This window comes from Melanerpes formicivorus, unplaced genomic scaffold (assembly GCF_026170545.1).
Source record: "Melanerpes formicivorus ecotype bairdi unplaced genomic scaffold, bMelFor1.0.p_v2 SCAF_128, whole genome shotgun sequence".
Taxonomy (NCBI): domain Eukaryota; kingdom Metazoa; phylum Chordata; class Aves; order Piciformes; family Picidae; genus Melanerpes; species Melanerpes formicivorus.
In genome coordinates, this window is record NW_027142480.1 from 981,005 (window position 1) to 997,645 (window position 16,641).

The 16,641-nt window shown below is 42.2% G+C and overlaps 1 protein-coding gene across 1 annotated transcript in view; it reads right to left on the reverse strand.

The window, feature by feature from the left end:
• Positions 1-13,324, reverse strand: part of CSMD3 (CUB and Sushi multiple domains 3) — a 406,730-nt gene extending 393,406 nt beyond the window's left edge. The window contains exon 1 of the mRNA XM_068167989.1: positions 12,985-13,324. Coding sequence (XP_068024090.1) covers positions 12,985-13,162 — 178 coding nt within the window. The 5' untranslated portion in view covers positions 13,163-13,324. The remainder of the gene's footprint in view (positions 1-12,984) is intronic.
• Between the last annotated feature and the right edge of the window lie 3,317 nt (positions 13,325-16,641).

Sequence of the window (16,641 nt, forward strand, 5' to 3'; positions counted from 1 at the left end):
TTTAAATACACAGGTGTTTGAATTGCATTGAGGAAAAGAAGCAGTATTTAAAATGCAAAACTAAAATCCTTAATTTTGTTATAGTCAACTGGTGAAGGAGAAACTTCTTTATTGTTAGGGTGAGGGAGCCCTGGAACAGGCTAACCAGAGAGGTTGTGGAGTCTCCTTCTCTTAGAGACTTTCAAAACCCTCCTGGATGCCTTCCATAGTGCATAACAAATTTCAGCTCTTGTCCACTGTCATCTTCTGGATCTATAGCTTTGTATTCAAATTTATGAGAGTAGGTATGAGACAGGCAGAATATTACACCCATCAAATGTCTTTGTTTAAAGCTCTGATGCAGGAAAAGGAAATTCTGGGTACAAATCCATTAATCAGAATAACTAATCTGTCAGCATGCAAGAACATTTTGACAAGGCTCACCATCAAAGGCTATTAAAGGAGATAAATTACTGTAGGATAGATGCTAAGATCCTTTTATGAATTTAAAGCTAGTTAAGGCATGAGATGCAGTAGAGTTTAATGGTCACTTGCATGGATGAGGAAGATCAAAAGTGTGTTTGCACTAGTATCAGTGATGAAATCAGTTTTCTTTTACACCTCTATGGAGTAAGAAGTCTGCAGTAAAATCTGCAGGATTTTAATAGAAAGATACTGGAAAAAAACCTCAATAAAACCCTAGTCAAGGCTATGCTAAACTTGACAGGTAACGGAGTTTCTGAATTATGGTGTTCAGATAACTACCCTTCTTTTATTGTTTCTATTCTATTCTATTCTATTCTATTCTATTCTATTCTATTCTATTCTATTCTATCCTATGCTATGCTATGCTATGCTATGCTATTCCATTCCATTCCATTCCATTCCATTCCATTCTATTCTTAATACAGGCAGTCAGTCTTAGGGAAGCTAAATGCTAATTTCTGTATTTGCTGTTGCCTAGGATGTTTGGTTTTTTGCCATGTCAAATCAATGATAAATTTCTTCTATGGTAATTCCTCACTGCCATATTAAAAATGGTTGATTTGATCTGTTTATTCATACCTTACCAGAAAGGTGACTCAAAAAGTCTGAAAAATGATGGTTCAGCTACATTTTTTAAGCATCACTGACTGCTTTTACAGTTCCACAGAAAACGATGCTAGATGCAGCTAGATTTTCAAATAATTTCATTGTCACTTTTAACTCCATGGATGTCTGGAAGAAAATAGACCATTGCTACAGTTTAGTATTTCCAACATAAAGTTTTCTATTTTCCTTCTTTCGAGAATGTATGTCTTTAACTCCATTGTGAAAGATTTAGACAGATAAAGAAGCTTTCAGCAGAATCACAATACAGGTAATTACGGGTCTGTCAGCATTTCCATTATGAACTCCATTTAGCATTAAGGGCTTAGCATTCTTCCATCATTTTGGAAAATGTCAAACTGAAAGCTGGCATGCAGATTAGCAGCCTGGATGCAAATTTGTTTACACAAAATATTTAAATCTGCTCAGCTGGTTTTGATTTAGAGATCAGCCAGAAACTTTAAACTCTCAGGGTTTCTCATGTGTTTCTGCCAATTTCTAGACCAAATCACAGTTAGAAAAATGTGATTGGTTAATAAAGTGTTGACTCATTGTTGTCTAATGGTTTCAAATTACACTGGGATACAAAATGGATTTTAGAATTTCTTCTCCTCTTGCCACTTTCTCCTGCCATCTTGATAAATGAATAATAATCTAGAAAAGGATGTGAAAACTACAGTAAAACTTGGTAGCAAAGTTTGAAACATTAGTTTGGGCGTCACTCAACTACCATCATAAGACAGTGAACAGAAATGGATCAAAGCCTATAAGGTTTTTAGAGTGTCAATTACTTAGCCCACTAGCTCTAATGGCATTTTAGGGAATGGGCCAAAAAGATTCTGATGGAGTTCAACTGTTATGGTTTTACAGTTTCATTAGTCTCATGCATTATATGAACAATTTTGTAGAGCTGTCACATCTGAAACAAACTCCTCTCTGCAGAAAGGAAGCATCCTGTTTGTTAAAACAATTTGCTCTTCAAAAATGCACTTCTTGCTTGAGGAGTAAGAAGCTCTCAATTGAAAAACTTACAGCTGTCAAACAACATCCAATGGAAACACACTGAGACATCAAGAGAAATAAGACAGCAAAAATAGTATTAATTCAGAAAGACAAAAAAAAAGGAAGTGATATGGTAAAATATAGATATTCAAGTAGGTAATAGGCATACTTAACATCCTGATAAGAGAAAGGCAAACAGGGAAAATCAATGATACAGCTTCTTGGAAAATATACAGTTGTCCAAGGGTGCCAGACAGAATAGGAACCTAACCCCAAGCAGTCTGTGCATTAAAAACCCAACAAAGTATGGCACAGTAGAGATGGCGCTCATCAATTTTGTACAAATGAAGCATGGAGGAAGTAGATGAGGAGAAAAACTGATCAACTAAATATAGCCAAATTATTCCAGCCAGGGGATTTTCATCTACAGAAAACTGCATACTGGCTTAATAATGCAAAAAAGACCCCAAGCTTGTAAGAAAGAAGAAAATGTTCTTAGAAGACATCTCAGATAGCATTAAAGTGCATTTATATTTTCAGAAATATGCAAATTCTTGAATGATGATTCAGTGCTCATTGGATTGTGTAGTAGATTTTTTAATATATGATCCATTTTCCTTATAGCTACCTCAGATACCCTAAATTCTAGCTGGCAATTCACAACTTCCTAGTAATTACAGAGGTTCTTCAGATCAGATTTTCTCCTTAGCTCATATCTGTGGCATGCTCCAGCTCTTTAGATTAGACATTTTTGTTAACTCAGCTGTCAATGGATTTCAAAGAGGTGACCATTACAAGAGGCCCCAGAGGGAGCAATTTGGAACTGTAGTTTTCACAAGTCAGATACATAGCAAACTCTCCTGATTTCATTGAAATGCTCGAAGTCAATCTTGGAACAAGTGAGTAACAGAATCTCTGCAAATCTAGCCCTGTTTCACCCTATGGGATATATTTTTCCCCTTTTCTATTTAATCTCATTTTCTTTTTATTCAACTATGATATTCTGTATCATCTAGAATTCTGACTAGTCTGTTCTGGTCATCCCAGAATCATATCAGTAAAGGATAGAGTAGTAGTATTAGAACTGTAAAATTTTCCTTACGATGTCACAAGGGCAGTTTTGTTGTATACACTAGAGCTTGAAGAACAGAGACAGATCTTGGATTTCCAAAATAGATGAAGTATGTTAATCATCTGATTCTGTAGTGTTTATTTCTACGCAAGTAAGGACTTTAAGTCACTATAACATTTTGATCTCTTTTAAATGTGTTTTGAAGCTTCTTTGATTGGGGTGAAGGGCCTTTATTTAGGTTACCAAAAATTAATCATAAAGACACAAACAACAGACTGAAGAATGAAAACAAATATAGCTGAAACTGCACTCTTCCAATCTTGCCTTCTTGTAGATGATTTAAAATCAGTTAGTAAATCTGATCTATGACTGAAAAGGCTGGGTGGTTATTTAATTTCCTAACAGCTTACCCTTACGTGGTTATTACTTTGGGCTACAAAAATACTTTACAAATGGCATAGAAATGGAAGTCAACTTTCTATATTTTACTGCAGGCTTTATGTTTTTGGGACTTCTCCAGTAGTACTGGTAGAGTGGGAAGAGAGTTTGGGAAGGGAGCCCAGAATTGCAGAGGAGGCTGGATAAACTGGGAAAAATTACAGGAGCTAGCTGATGAGTTAGAGTTTGAGCATAGTAAAAATATATCAATAGATCTTAGGAGAGTGGATTTTTTTTCTTTCATGGCTATCTTAATTTAAAAGTAGCTAAAATTATTGTAGAAACTCATACAAATTCCAATGACCTGCAACTGTAAAACTAGAAAGATTTAAGGATTTTGAAAGCATATCCTTAGTAAAGTTATGGAGGCAGACATGCAGGAGTCACAAATACGTTGAATTCATTCTGTATTACACATTGATTCTGTTGCTCATTGCTATTTCAAATAAATAGCTATGAGGAGCATAAGTTTGTTAGGATGCTTACAAAAATCACTGTCTTACATGGCTGATTGGTTCAACTTTCCACTGCTGACAATGGAAATGCCAATAAAATGTCTCTCACCTATTTGTCAGGGAAAATTTGTTATTCTTGCATGAGAAGATGTGAGAGGTTCTGTTGACACTGTATCCTCTATGAGAAAAGCACAGGAATGCTATTGTTAGTCTAGTGTCTATGCTATTTTTCTTTCCACAGAAAGGGGCTGAAAATTAAATTTCCTCAAGACTGCTGAAGTACTTGGGTAGAAAATTGGGCCACTGCAGAATTGTAACATTCACATTCTTACAAGATGTCTAAAGTTGATATAGGTGAATGTGGTTGAATTGATGATATATGAAAGGTCATTAACAGAATCTATAAAAACATCTAAAGAAATATTCTCCCAAATGTCAGAGGTATTTTATTCTCCCAGGAAGGAGCTGTCAAGACTGAAATAAAGGGTAAAGAAGGGACATTATCAAAGTACCTGAAGCTAAGGCCTGTGTGAATTGTGTGAAGGAAATAATTGACCACCTTCAAAAGAGTTTGCAGGACAGAGTTGCTATTGAAGAATTATGAATCAAAGCAGTAGATATGCTGAACTGTAATGTGGAAAGGAGCTGGTTTTAAGTTGAAGATCACACCAAGAAACTGAGGACTGAGCAGAGAGTTAATCTCTTTGCATTTTAAGAGGACATTTTTCAAGTCCATTGAATGTAAAATGATATTTTCTCAGTTCCAGGGTCTTTTATTAAGGGCCTAATTGAAAAGGAAATCTGTGGCAGTTTCATATGAAAAGATTTCATATTCAGTAAGTGACATAAAAAAATCTTATCTGTTTTAGTAATAATCCTAGAAGGGATGAATTGTTGTCATGAATATTGCCTAAACATTTACTTGATAAAGCTCAATTTATATCATACTACTTCGATACATTAGACTGATGAAAATCTTCTAATCAGATAAACAACTTTTGTGAGCACTATATTGATGTAATAATTTTGGAGAAAATTTCTTGCCCCTTTAGTTACACAATATAAATTATGAAATGTATTTCTTCTTTGTGGTCATTGAAACTGCCACATCATGCAAGAAGCATCGCTGAAGTCAGTAGCAGTAGTCATATGATTAAAGTATAAATGTCAGCAAACACAGCTATATTCAAGGCAAAACACAATATGCACTGAGTCATGAATTAAACATAGGTTTTTCTTCACAGAGCACATGGCTACAGATGCCTGGTACCAGAAGCGCTGGTGTGCACGCATGTGCTTGTCTGTGCTCCCACATGCACCTGCAGGTGCATGAAAAAAAGAATCTTGTACTGCAGAGCTGACTGACTTGACTATAGGTCAAAGACCTGTTCTTCTTACCTTGGTAAGCCAGATAGGCTTTCCACAAGTCAGGATCTGAGCCCTTGTTTTTTGAGTATGTTTCAGTTCTTGCGATTTTGGGTCAGTATATTAAATATTTTTAGACTCAGCAATGGAGGCAAACACAAAGAATGTGCCAGTAAAAGACAAATAAAACAAAAGTGGAAAGATCTCTATTTTTGTGCTTTGGTTTTGCTAGCTAATTCAGTATTTTCAAATTAACTACTTATGTGGAATATATGATGATCCAATAAAAGTAAAAAATTGCATTAATAATTAAATCTGAAAGCATTCTAAACTGAAATCCATTTTCTCAGTTCCTCTGCAGCTATTAGCAGACTTCCATAAATTTCAAAATGTTTTACATGAGAACAAAAATTTAATGTGGAATATTAAAGCCAGGTTGTAAATTGGCTGCAATTCAGCATATGTGCTGACAAAAGGCCTGAGTACTGTTTGGTTTTAAGGACTACAGCAGACAATTGTGTTAGCATAATACCATTACATTGAATCTAGTGGCCAGATCCCTAGAAGTGCTGACATGATCATCAATAAAATGCAGCATTTTCTGACTGTATTCAAATATATAATTTACTTTACATAAGCAGAATCATAAACAATTTACTTTTGCAGTCTTTAGGTTTATAAAGCAATATGAGTTTTCCAGAACAGCACTTTCTATTAAAAATTTCTAGCATACTGTGAAATACAGCTTCTGTTTCTAAGTCAAATTACATGTATGTATGGAATACTGTAATTCAAACCTCAGCATAAAAAGAAGCAGAAGCAGATATGCTCTCAAAGATGCTATTCTGGATTCTCCTATTGCTTTCAATGGGCTCAACAACAGGCAGTTTAAAAGCTCAATTTATATCCTGTTTTATACTTTCCATTCACCTTTGGATCAAAATTGATACATAGAAGCAAAAGTAGAAATTTTATTATGGACTTTTAGAAGATTAGTTTTAATTAGAGTAAGCTTCAGTTCCCCAAGAAAATTGCACAGCAATCAAGAAAGCTAAATTTAGTGGAAGGTGTAGCTTTCCTTCTGGGTCAAATTAAATAGTGGAGGAAATTCAAGTAGCTCCATCTCAGTACTGTGTTGAAATGAGAAGAGTATCCATGCTCTACATTTAGTAGCTCATTTTAGCTAAGGACTCCATACTACACTTGCAAATATCCATTTGCTGAGTTTTAAAACAATTCTGTAATAAGGTAATGATCACAGAGGGATCATTTTAACCACTGCTGAAATACAGCCACCTCTGAGATGTGTCACCATCCTTAAATGATAATGCCAGTATTAAACAGAAGATAGCACTGATTTTTTTTTTTTCCATATTTGAAAGGAGGTTAAAGATTTTGACTCTACTAAAACCAGCTTTATAGAAGGTGTATTTGGTAAAAATTCCCTGAATGTGTGTGAATACATATTGTGTCAGCTAATTCTCAATGTGCTAGGATCAAGTTTTATTGCTATTCTTAGAAACTGGTGTCTTTGTCTTTTCATCAAGCTTTCCTCCTAACATTTCCTAGCTATCATTAACTTGTACTTTTGTTTTTTTCAATGAAATTAGTTATATATTATAGTAGAACTTCCTTCAGAAATTTGGAACATACAATGTATGCAGTGTATAGTTTAGGAAGTACATGCATTTCAAATCATCACCTGCATATCTGGAAGCTAATAATATAGTCAAATTAATTTATCCATAATATAATCAAATATATGGATATAATTTCTATACGTGCACATCATATATATGTGTGTACACATGAATATACACAATTCCATGGGAATTAAATCAAACAAGTTACAATGCATAAAGATGCAAAACTAACAAGATCTGTAAATCTGGGAAACAGACAACACAGAAGGTCAGGAGCAGTGATTCATCATCTATATAATACAAGTAATTACTCTGTCATTTCTGCCACAAGCCTCCAGATTCTTTTAGCCCTATTGCAAAATTAATCTGTGTAATTTACAGGCCTTGGGAGGTGAAAATTCATCACCCCGTGAATCTGTCTGCGGTAAAGTTACTTACTATATTCACCTTATTTTTTATGATATATGTGAAGATGATACATGACACTATGATGCATTTTGTAGAATACAAGGGGAAATGGGCAGTCTGTCTCCCTATGCCTATGTTGGTTACCTTCCATCTTGCTCTTTGACAATATGAGTGGACCAGTCCTGGCAGAATTCCTTGTATGTCATTGTGCAGTACTTTGAGGCACTCTGTCTGAATGAGTAACACTGTTCCTAAATCTGCCAACTTACCCTGCTAACATTTCAGACACTGGGAAGGTGATGATAAATCTGCATTATTTCTTTCTTTGCAATTTACAGTGGTATTCAAAACTTCTAATACTGGAATTATGATGCCATAGTAAATCTTATGTAATCTGTAAAAACGAAGTAGTGAGATCATGAATTCAAATTTGCCCAGAAAAAGTAAGCAAACATCTACAACAACCTTTGTCTGTGTCCAGAGAAGGGCAACAAAGCTGGTGAGGGGTTTGGAACAAATGCTGTGAGGAAAGGCTGAGGGAGCTGGGGTTGCTTAGCCTGGAGAAGAGGAGGCTCAGGGGAGACTTTCTTGCCCTATACAACTACCTGAGGAGGTTGTAGCCAGGTCTCTTCTCCCAGGCAGCCTGTGACAGAACAAGAGGACACTGTCTCAAGCTGTGCCAGGGGAGGTTTAGACTGGATGTTAGGAAGAAATTCTTCACAGTGATTGGACATTGGGATGGGCTGCTGGGGGAGGTGGTGAAGTCACTATCACTGGAGGTGTTTAAGAGGAGACTGGAAGAGGCACTTAGTGCCATGGTTTAGTTGATTAGATGGTGTTGGGTGATAGGTTGGACTCGATGATCTCTATGATGCTCTAAAAGTGCCTCCTCTAGCTGGGGAGGCCTCACACTGCTGGCTTCTGAAGTACAGTCTTCCCCTGGATTGCTCCTAATAGTCAGCGTTGGAACTAAAAACCACAAAGCTAGATGGGTTTGTTCCTCAAAACCAAAAAAAATCCCCCAAACAAGAAAAAACAGACAAAACAAACAAACAAACAAACAAAACCCAACCAAACAAAAACAACCAAGCAAACTGCTGTGATTATTGCTCAGGAGTTTTGGAAAAGGAGGGATAGAGGGATAAGCACATCCATTAAATTCTTTACACCTCGTGGACTGCTGCTTGCAAGGCGAGACGTTGGTAACGGAGTTTAAGGTACAACTTGGCCGCCTTGAGCTGAGTGTGGTTTCCTGATGTACCATCTCGCTCCCGTTGACGTTACACGAGCTAACCAACCACCTGAATACTGCTTCAGACTTGTAAACAGAAGACTTCGGGAGTCACCGAGCTAATGAAAGCAAAGTCAAACGATGGAAGAATATATTAAGAGCTCCCTAGAGCTGCAGCCGCCTATACACGGCGGCGGCGCTCAATGCCGGTTCCGCGGCCGGTGCCGGCGCGGGTGGAGCCTGACCGAGGGATGCGCCGCTCCGCGCCGGCTCCGCCTGGTGACCGCGAGGGAGAAGCGATTCCGGCTGCTGTTGAGAGTTGTCGTACAGTTCTTTATTTCTGCCCTGCTGAAGAAGAGGAAGGGGACCCATGCGCTAAGCGGCGCCGTGTTTAGCCTTGTACTAAGGGGCGCAGGAGAGGGAGCGTAACTTTGTAACCCCACAGAACTGTGCAACTTGAACAAATTGCTTAGGTGCTATGTGCAGTCCACCGAACAGAAGCCCTGTGTGATCTACAGGAGCTTGTGAGAAAGAGGCACCGCAGAGGAGCTGAGCGTATGCGGACGTGGAAAGGACGACGTCGTCCCTTCTTTAGTCAGAGTATCTCCGCAGCTTTGCGTGCGTACACACGCACAAACACACAACACCCCACGCACAAACACACGCACACAACTCCACACGCACACACACAAAGAGGCGGCAGCGAGCAGCTGGATGAGAAAACCTGAACCTGCTGTTACTCGTCCAACCGTTCCCACTTCGGGGACAGAGCGAACACCTCCCTGCGCCCACGCATGCCCACCGAGGAAAGCCATTTACCAGTAACCCCATAAATCAAGTGACTGGGAAGGACGCGGTGGGGAGGGGCTGCCGGAGCCTGAAGGGAACGGACTGAGGTGCTAATGGAGAAGGGAGATTGCAGAGGTAGCTGAAAGAAATTGGGCATTCTTTGTCCCTGCTAAATATTCCCACATTCTGGGTACTCATCATTGGAAATTGAAATATTTTCCATTTTCTCATCTCTTCTATCAATGAACCATTTAAAATCTTCATGCTTCATCTCCCTTCAAAAGATGCACTTGTTTTGCTTGTCACAACTGCAACAGGGGAACAGAGGAAGAACAGCAGAGGCAAAGCTTCATTTTAGGCAGGCAGACAAAGAGCAGACCTTGGTGCTCTCTACTCTGTCTTGGAGCAACAGCTACACAGAAGAGGTGGAGGAGTCTTGGGGTCTCTCGTCCTCTCTGGTTTGCTTCCAAGGAAGGTGCCAAAACAAAGGGTTCAAGATTTCTCTCCCAAATCCCAGGAGGCAAAGCTCTCTTAGGCTCCTCCTTTCTCCTTTCCTCCTTGACTTTTTTTTTTTTTTTTTTTCCTCCATGTCTATCCAAGGAAGATTTTGTTGGAAGTGTTCCATACTGTAATTACATACTGTTTAAGCAGTTAAAAGATTTTCATTGAAGAAAGTATGATTCCTCCTTCTTTTACCTCTTCCTCAGAAGTTCTAAAAATTTCCTTCTTCCCATCTTCTTTTTCTTTCTTCTTCCTTTGCCAATCTCTCCCAAGTATTGTTGCAAGGTTGCAAACAGGCACAATTTGACAAATAAAGGAATGTATATGCTTTTCCACATGGATATATACAAAAAGCACATAACTAATCAGATATGAGCATGGCTACATGAGCACCCAGGGATAGCTTGACATTTAGAACAGTGAGATGCATGTGGACCAAGACTGGAGAAATGGTGACAGGATGATGACAGAAGAAAGAAGGCTCTGAGAGGGATATACTAAGCAAAACTGGAAGCAGGCTGGATAACAGGAACCTCACCAACAGTTTGGTTGATATGATGTGGTACTAGACTATTCAGTAGAGATGATTAAGCAAGAAAAGGCATGGGCTAGAGCTTGCAGAGATGGGGTGTGGTGAAAAGGCCTGGTCAGTCAATGGTGGAGCTGATGTAGGATCTGAGGAGTGACCTTGCTTCCAACATCTGGAATGTTTTAAAAGGGCAGGTGTTCATTCATTGCTTACCTCTGTTAGGGTTTCTGGGAGCAGAAGATGGGATGACACAATGGGAATTTAAACCAAGGCAAAATGTATTCATTCATGAGAGTGCAGCGAGAACTAAATATAAATGCCCAAAATTGATGCAGTGCTGCAGTGAGGCTCAGCCTGCTCTGTAGAGCTTGGCTACCTAAAGAAACCAACATCCAAGATGTAAAATCTGACCTACTGAATTTGCAGTTGCTAGGAGGACTCTCCAGCCTGAGGGACTCCTATGAAAGCTGCCAGAGAAAGGGTCAGTTTTGCAAAGCTTTTTTGTTTTTTCCTTAGGCTGTTTTAAGTGTTTGATCTCAGCTTTTGCCCCCAGTATCCAGTGCTTTTTCTTTCCCAACCTCCCCTTTGCATCCTCCCATAAAAACAAGCGAAGCGCGACTTCTCAACAGGTGCTGTGGAAACTTGCGCTGCTCCCGCGGCCATCGCGACGCAGGGAGAACCGCCCGAGTTTTTCATTCTGTGGGATGCTGCCTCCCCGCGACTTCTGCTCACAAAGCAGCTGCTTCGGCAGCGGCTCCGGAGCCACCCATTAGCTCCAGCGCCTCCCTACCGCGCCCGCTGAGCGCCGCGGAGCGGGCAGGGAGTCCATGACTTGCAAATGATCGCACCCGGCACAGGATTATGTGTTAATGACAGGGAGCTGAACCAGGGAAAAGAAATGCCCCCAAAGCCCCAGGCTGGTATTGATAGCAGACCTTCTCCAGGACGGGGCAAAGCGCAGCCCGCAGCTCGCTTCGATAGACGCGAACAGAGAGAAGCTGTCTGTAATTAAAATGTGCATCAGCATCACAGGCAAGCCCATTCCCCTCGGATCCTCCGTGTCAGGATAACGTGGGATGAGGTAAAAGCCCTCGACACCGCCCCCGCTTCACCCCCCCCGTCTCTCCCCCCTCCCCCTTTTCCCCCTTGAACACGAATTATCTTTTTCACGAGATGCAAATGGGAGGACAAGCAGCTGCAAAGCTCTACAATAAACTGTTTCATCCAAGGCAAGCCAGTTTGGGAAGGCACGCCTTTGAATGCCGCCCTCTCCCCCTCTCTCCCCCCCTCAACACACCTCCTTTCCCATCCGTGCAGGCAACCTCTGTAGGCGATAACCAAGTCTAAAAACTCAGAGAGGATCGATAATGTCTACTAAATATTCTGGGAGTGTACGAGTGTGGCGGGGAGGAGGGATGAGGATGAGGACAGGGATAAAAGGGTGATTAATCAGTTATTAATCACTGGCCACAAACAGGGGGAGATTATTTCGGGTAGGCAGCACTGTGGGGAGTTGCAGAATAGGTCCTTTTACTGAAGGCACGCGTGATGGGATCGGCATTTCAACATTCAGCGATGCCTGCGTAATTTTGATGGTGCACATTATTGAAACCACGTATTTCTTCTTTCCGTGTGCAGCATTTTCCTTAAGTGTCTGCAAGCACAGACTTAGCGGAGATATTTATGCCGCTAACTAGAGGTTTCCTCTTTGCTCTCCCTTCAGCAGGATGAAAGCAAAAGAGACAAACACACCCCTCGCCATCCTCCCCCCACCCCCAAAACCTCTTTTATACATCAGGGGAAAGGGATCAAAGGAAGGCAGAGAAAAGGTGTCGATCTTTGCACCCAGCTGCAGACCATGCCTTCAAGGCTGAATTGCTCAGGTACCTTTTCGAAAGGCAGGGAGCCCTGCATGCATACAAACAGCGGAGCGTGAAGCGCATTTCGGGCTGTGAGACGGCTACACGCACGCTGGGCTCCTCTGTAACTTTCCCCACGCAACGGGTTAAACTAATAAGTGCATCGATACAGGCATTCCCGCAAAAAGCCCGTTGCTCGACCGAAAACCAGAAATGCAGGTAATCCCACACACATACACTACCTTCATCATCACCTTAAAAAAAAAGTCACCCAGTGTGATTTGCTTGAATATATCCTAGTTAGAAGCTATATGAACCAACTCACGTCTCCGTTTGAGCATACTGCAAGAATATTTATTGAGCCCCAGCTCAGTCACTGCATTGAACGCCAAGCCTGGCAAGCAAATACATTTCCCATTTCCGAAGACAGCTCTGAATCAACTCCTTTCCTCCCCGCTTCAGTGATCATTTATATCTTTCCACTGTAAAGTACTTAAGGTAAAATATAAAATAAGAGATAAATATATATATTTTAAATACACCTTGGTATAAGGTGAGATCTTGCAACGCCCTGACCAAAAACAAACGGACCCCTAAAAATATACCCCTCAAATACTACCCTACCTTTCACACACGAAACCATCAATAAAAAGACGAGGTTCCAAAATGTAAATCCACTTTTAATCTCCATTTTCTTCACCAGGATGAAGTCCAGCCGGCCACATTTAGTACATTCCCTTTCCCAAAAGTCTGCTAATTTCGATTCCTTTGCACGGATTTCCCCTCTGCAGAACCCTTTCATATTATTCTTGAGAGCTCCTAATTCCTATTCCTTGGCCAGGCGCAGCGGAGTTGTTGCTGTTGATGGTGTGCGGTCACAGCTCGGAGTGAATGGTGTTTCTGGGATACCACAGCAACCTTGACGAGGACTCAACCATCTCTCCAACGGGGGCACAAAGTCTCAGCTACTCTCGATCGTGTCTTTTCCTTCCCCCCATCCCCCAGCTACCCCAACTCCCTGCACAACTGAAATCCAGCACAATTCTGTTTCGTTACAGCATCCACCAGGAGACACGACAGAGCATCTTAAAGCTCCGACACTCTCTCTAATAAACTCCAAACAGTATTTGCAATTGAGATTCTCCCTCCGCCCCCCTGTTCCCCCAACAGGATCAATTCTGCCTAGGAAAATGGCTCGAGAAATAATACAGTGGCGAGGTCTCCACAGCCTCCCAGAGCAGCCTCGGGCAGCGAATACGGCGGGGTTCTGCCATCCTCCGCCACTCGCAAAAACAATCAGTGCCTTGTTATTAGGAATTCACGTGCGATGCTAGGGGGGCTGCCGTCGTCACCACCGGCACACTCTCTCACACACACACGCTTTGGGGCACACATATCACACGGTGGCACAAGCGTCTCCGAGGGGATTTGTAGGCTAATGGCTAATTACATGCCGGTCTCCGCGGGCGCGGGGAGGCGGCAGGCAGGAGCACGGCGGGCACAGCTTCCCTTCCCGCAAACGTGGCCACAGCCATGCCCGCGGCTGCGGGGGCTCTTTGTCGCTGCGGACGCGCGGAAGACGGTCCCGCACAGCGCACTGCCGCGCAGCCGGCGGGGCAGGCGGTGCGGCTGCTCCCGGCTGGCCAGGCCGGGCCGGGCTGGGCCAGGAGGGGGCGGTGCAGCGGCGGCTCCGCCAGAAAGAGCGCTGGCGCCACCTAGCGGCCGCGCTGCCGAGCCGCTAGGGCCGCGCCGCTGGGTGGGGGCGTGGGGCGCTGAGCTTTGCTGCGAGGCGGGTGCCGGTTGCGGAGAAAAGGGGTCTGCGGAAGCCGGCACCCGCCTTGTTTTCCTGGGCTCGGGACCTGCGTTTTAGCCTTCCCGTCTCTGCCTGTTGCAACTGGGGGGAGGCCGTTGCCTCCCTTGCGAGTAGAGTGCGGAGGGTGCAGGCAAGAAACGCCTGCTGTGCAGGGGCGTGGATGTGTGTGGGTGTGCGGAGGCGTTTTGTTCTGCGAGTGCTTGTGTAAAGGGATGTGTGCGCGTACATGCGTGTGCACGTGCCACCAGCTCGACGGTGCGGGTGGCGTTGGGGGGGGCCGACTTGTGTCCGTAATGGGCGTTTTGGTGGTGGTGGGTGTTTGGCGAGTGTGTGCGTTTGTGCCTGTGACTGCGTGTGTGTATATGTGTGTGGGTGTAAGTTTGCGTGCATGCGTGTGCCGTCATGCTGAGTGTGAGTGCACGTGTACATGAGTGTGTGTGCACCCGTGTGCACGTCCATGTATGTGTGCACACATGTTCGTGTGTGCTCATGTGATTCTGTGCGTATGAGTGCACACACAGCTGTACCTCCATGTATGAGTGCACAGACCTGTTTCTCTGCATCTGTGTGTGTATGCATGTGTTCTTATAGCGGTCAGCCTGTGTGCCTGTGTTTGCACACACTTTTGTAGAGGTGTGTGTGGTCATTCATACAGGCTTGCATGTGTATCTTTTTATGTGGATGTGCATATGGTGCATATGCAAACATGCATGCGTGCATGCGTGTGAGTGCATGGGTATAAAGTGAAATCCAGTGCATAGGAGTGTGTGCTGGGAAGTGTTGGCAGGCAGTCATGAAGGATCTTAGCATGTCTGCCTGCGCAGGAGTGTATGTTTCGTCATGTTGAGCAGTGCATGTGGGTTTTGTATGTGCATAGAGTACGCTTGTGGAAAGGTGGTTAGGAACTGTTTTCAGCTGGGATGTGGATGTGATGAGAAGCTTTATATATGTTTAGGTGCTTACATGAATTTGAATGAACATTTATGTATAAATTATATATGTGTTTGTGCGTGTGTATATATGTCTGTCTGTCTGTCTGTCTATCTATCTATCTATCTATCTATCTATCTATCTATCTATCTATCTACAACAATACCAAAACATCATAGAAAATGGTACTGAAGGCATCTGGAATGGTAATGCTTCATCCTTCACTCCCAAGGCACAGCACAAAGAGGAATTTTCTGTGGCCACAAGTCTGCTCCCCTGCAGGTGTAGGGGTGAATTGTACAGGCCTTCCACTTTTACTTACAACCATGCCTTATTTTGGTGACAGCCAATAGCATTTAGCAGAGTGTGGCCCTGCAGACTACTGGCTGAACTCATCTCTAGATGTAAGACTGCGTGTAGCTGGCACGAGGAAAGAATAGCTGCAGTGCTGACATTAACCACCCCCTTTGGATCCATACACGCTTGTTTACTGTGAAGAAGCAAAGGTATATATTCACAGCCTTGTGTACTGTTTACAGCCTTCTCACAGACGTATAAGTCTTGGAGTGTGAATGTTGTCACTGAAACTTGGTGGGCCTATTTACTTCCTCTGCAGTAGTTTAGGAATGTGATCTTAGAAGTAATACAACCTCTGCACTGGTGTTAAGGGGCAATGCCACATTAGGATAAATTTTGGACCAAATTTCACTGGTCCCTGTTTTAGGTCATGTGAGATGAGTGCAAATCACTGTTCAGAACCTGCCTACTGTATTCATTAAAAGAATTTATTTACTGTATACTTATGCACATACATATGTATGTAACTGGTCTCCGTTTTTCAAGAGTGATTCAAAAGTCTCCCATAACCTCCTGCCTTCCTGCCTTCTACTTTCCTGCCTCTTTCCCTTTCTCCTTCCTTTTTCTCCTTTCCTTCTTGTGCTCTCCTATTCTATTCATCTTCCTCCCTTTGTGTTCTGTTCCCTTTCTCTCCCTCATTCTTTGTCTTTCTTACCCTCATTTTCCCCCCCCTTTCTCCTTTTTTTCTCTCATTTTCTCCTCTTTTGGCATGGTCAAGCTTATTGATCATTTTGGGTTCTAGTCAAGGATGAAAGTGACTTGGCAAGGGCCATTAAGTCAATCACTATGATTAAATACCCTCAAGATTTTTAAAATGTGCTGAAATCAGAAATGGGCAGATACTTAAGTGTTTGACCTGTCTGACACATGAATATCTGCATTGCTAGCAGAAAACATATTGGAGACATGACAGTTATGGTGATCATCCATGCTATTGTTGAGTGCTTCCTAAGATAAGCTGTGCTGTGATGCCTTAGTTGTAGTATCTCTAAGCAGGCACTCTTGCCTCAGAATACCTCCAAGAAATAAATACACTAAAATAGTTCTATGGAATTATGTATTACTATTGATATTCACATTTCCGCCTTTCACAGTTCCCTGTTCACTTTGCCAAGGCAAATCAAATCTAAGTTTTGATAATTACATTGCAAATTCCTCCTACATTATCAAATGCATTTGTT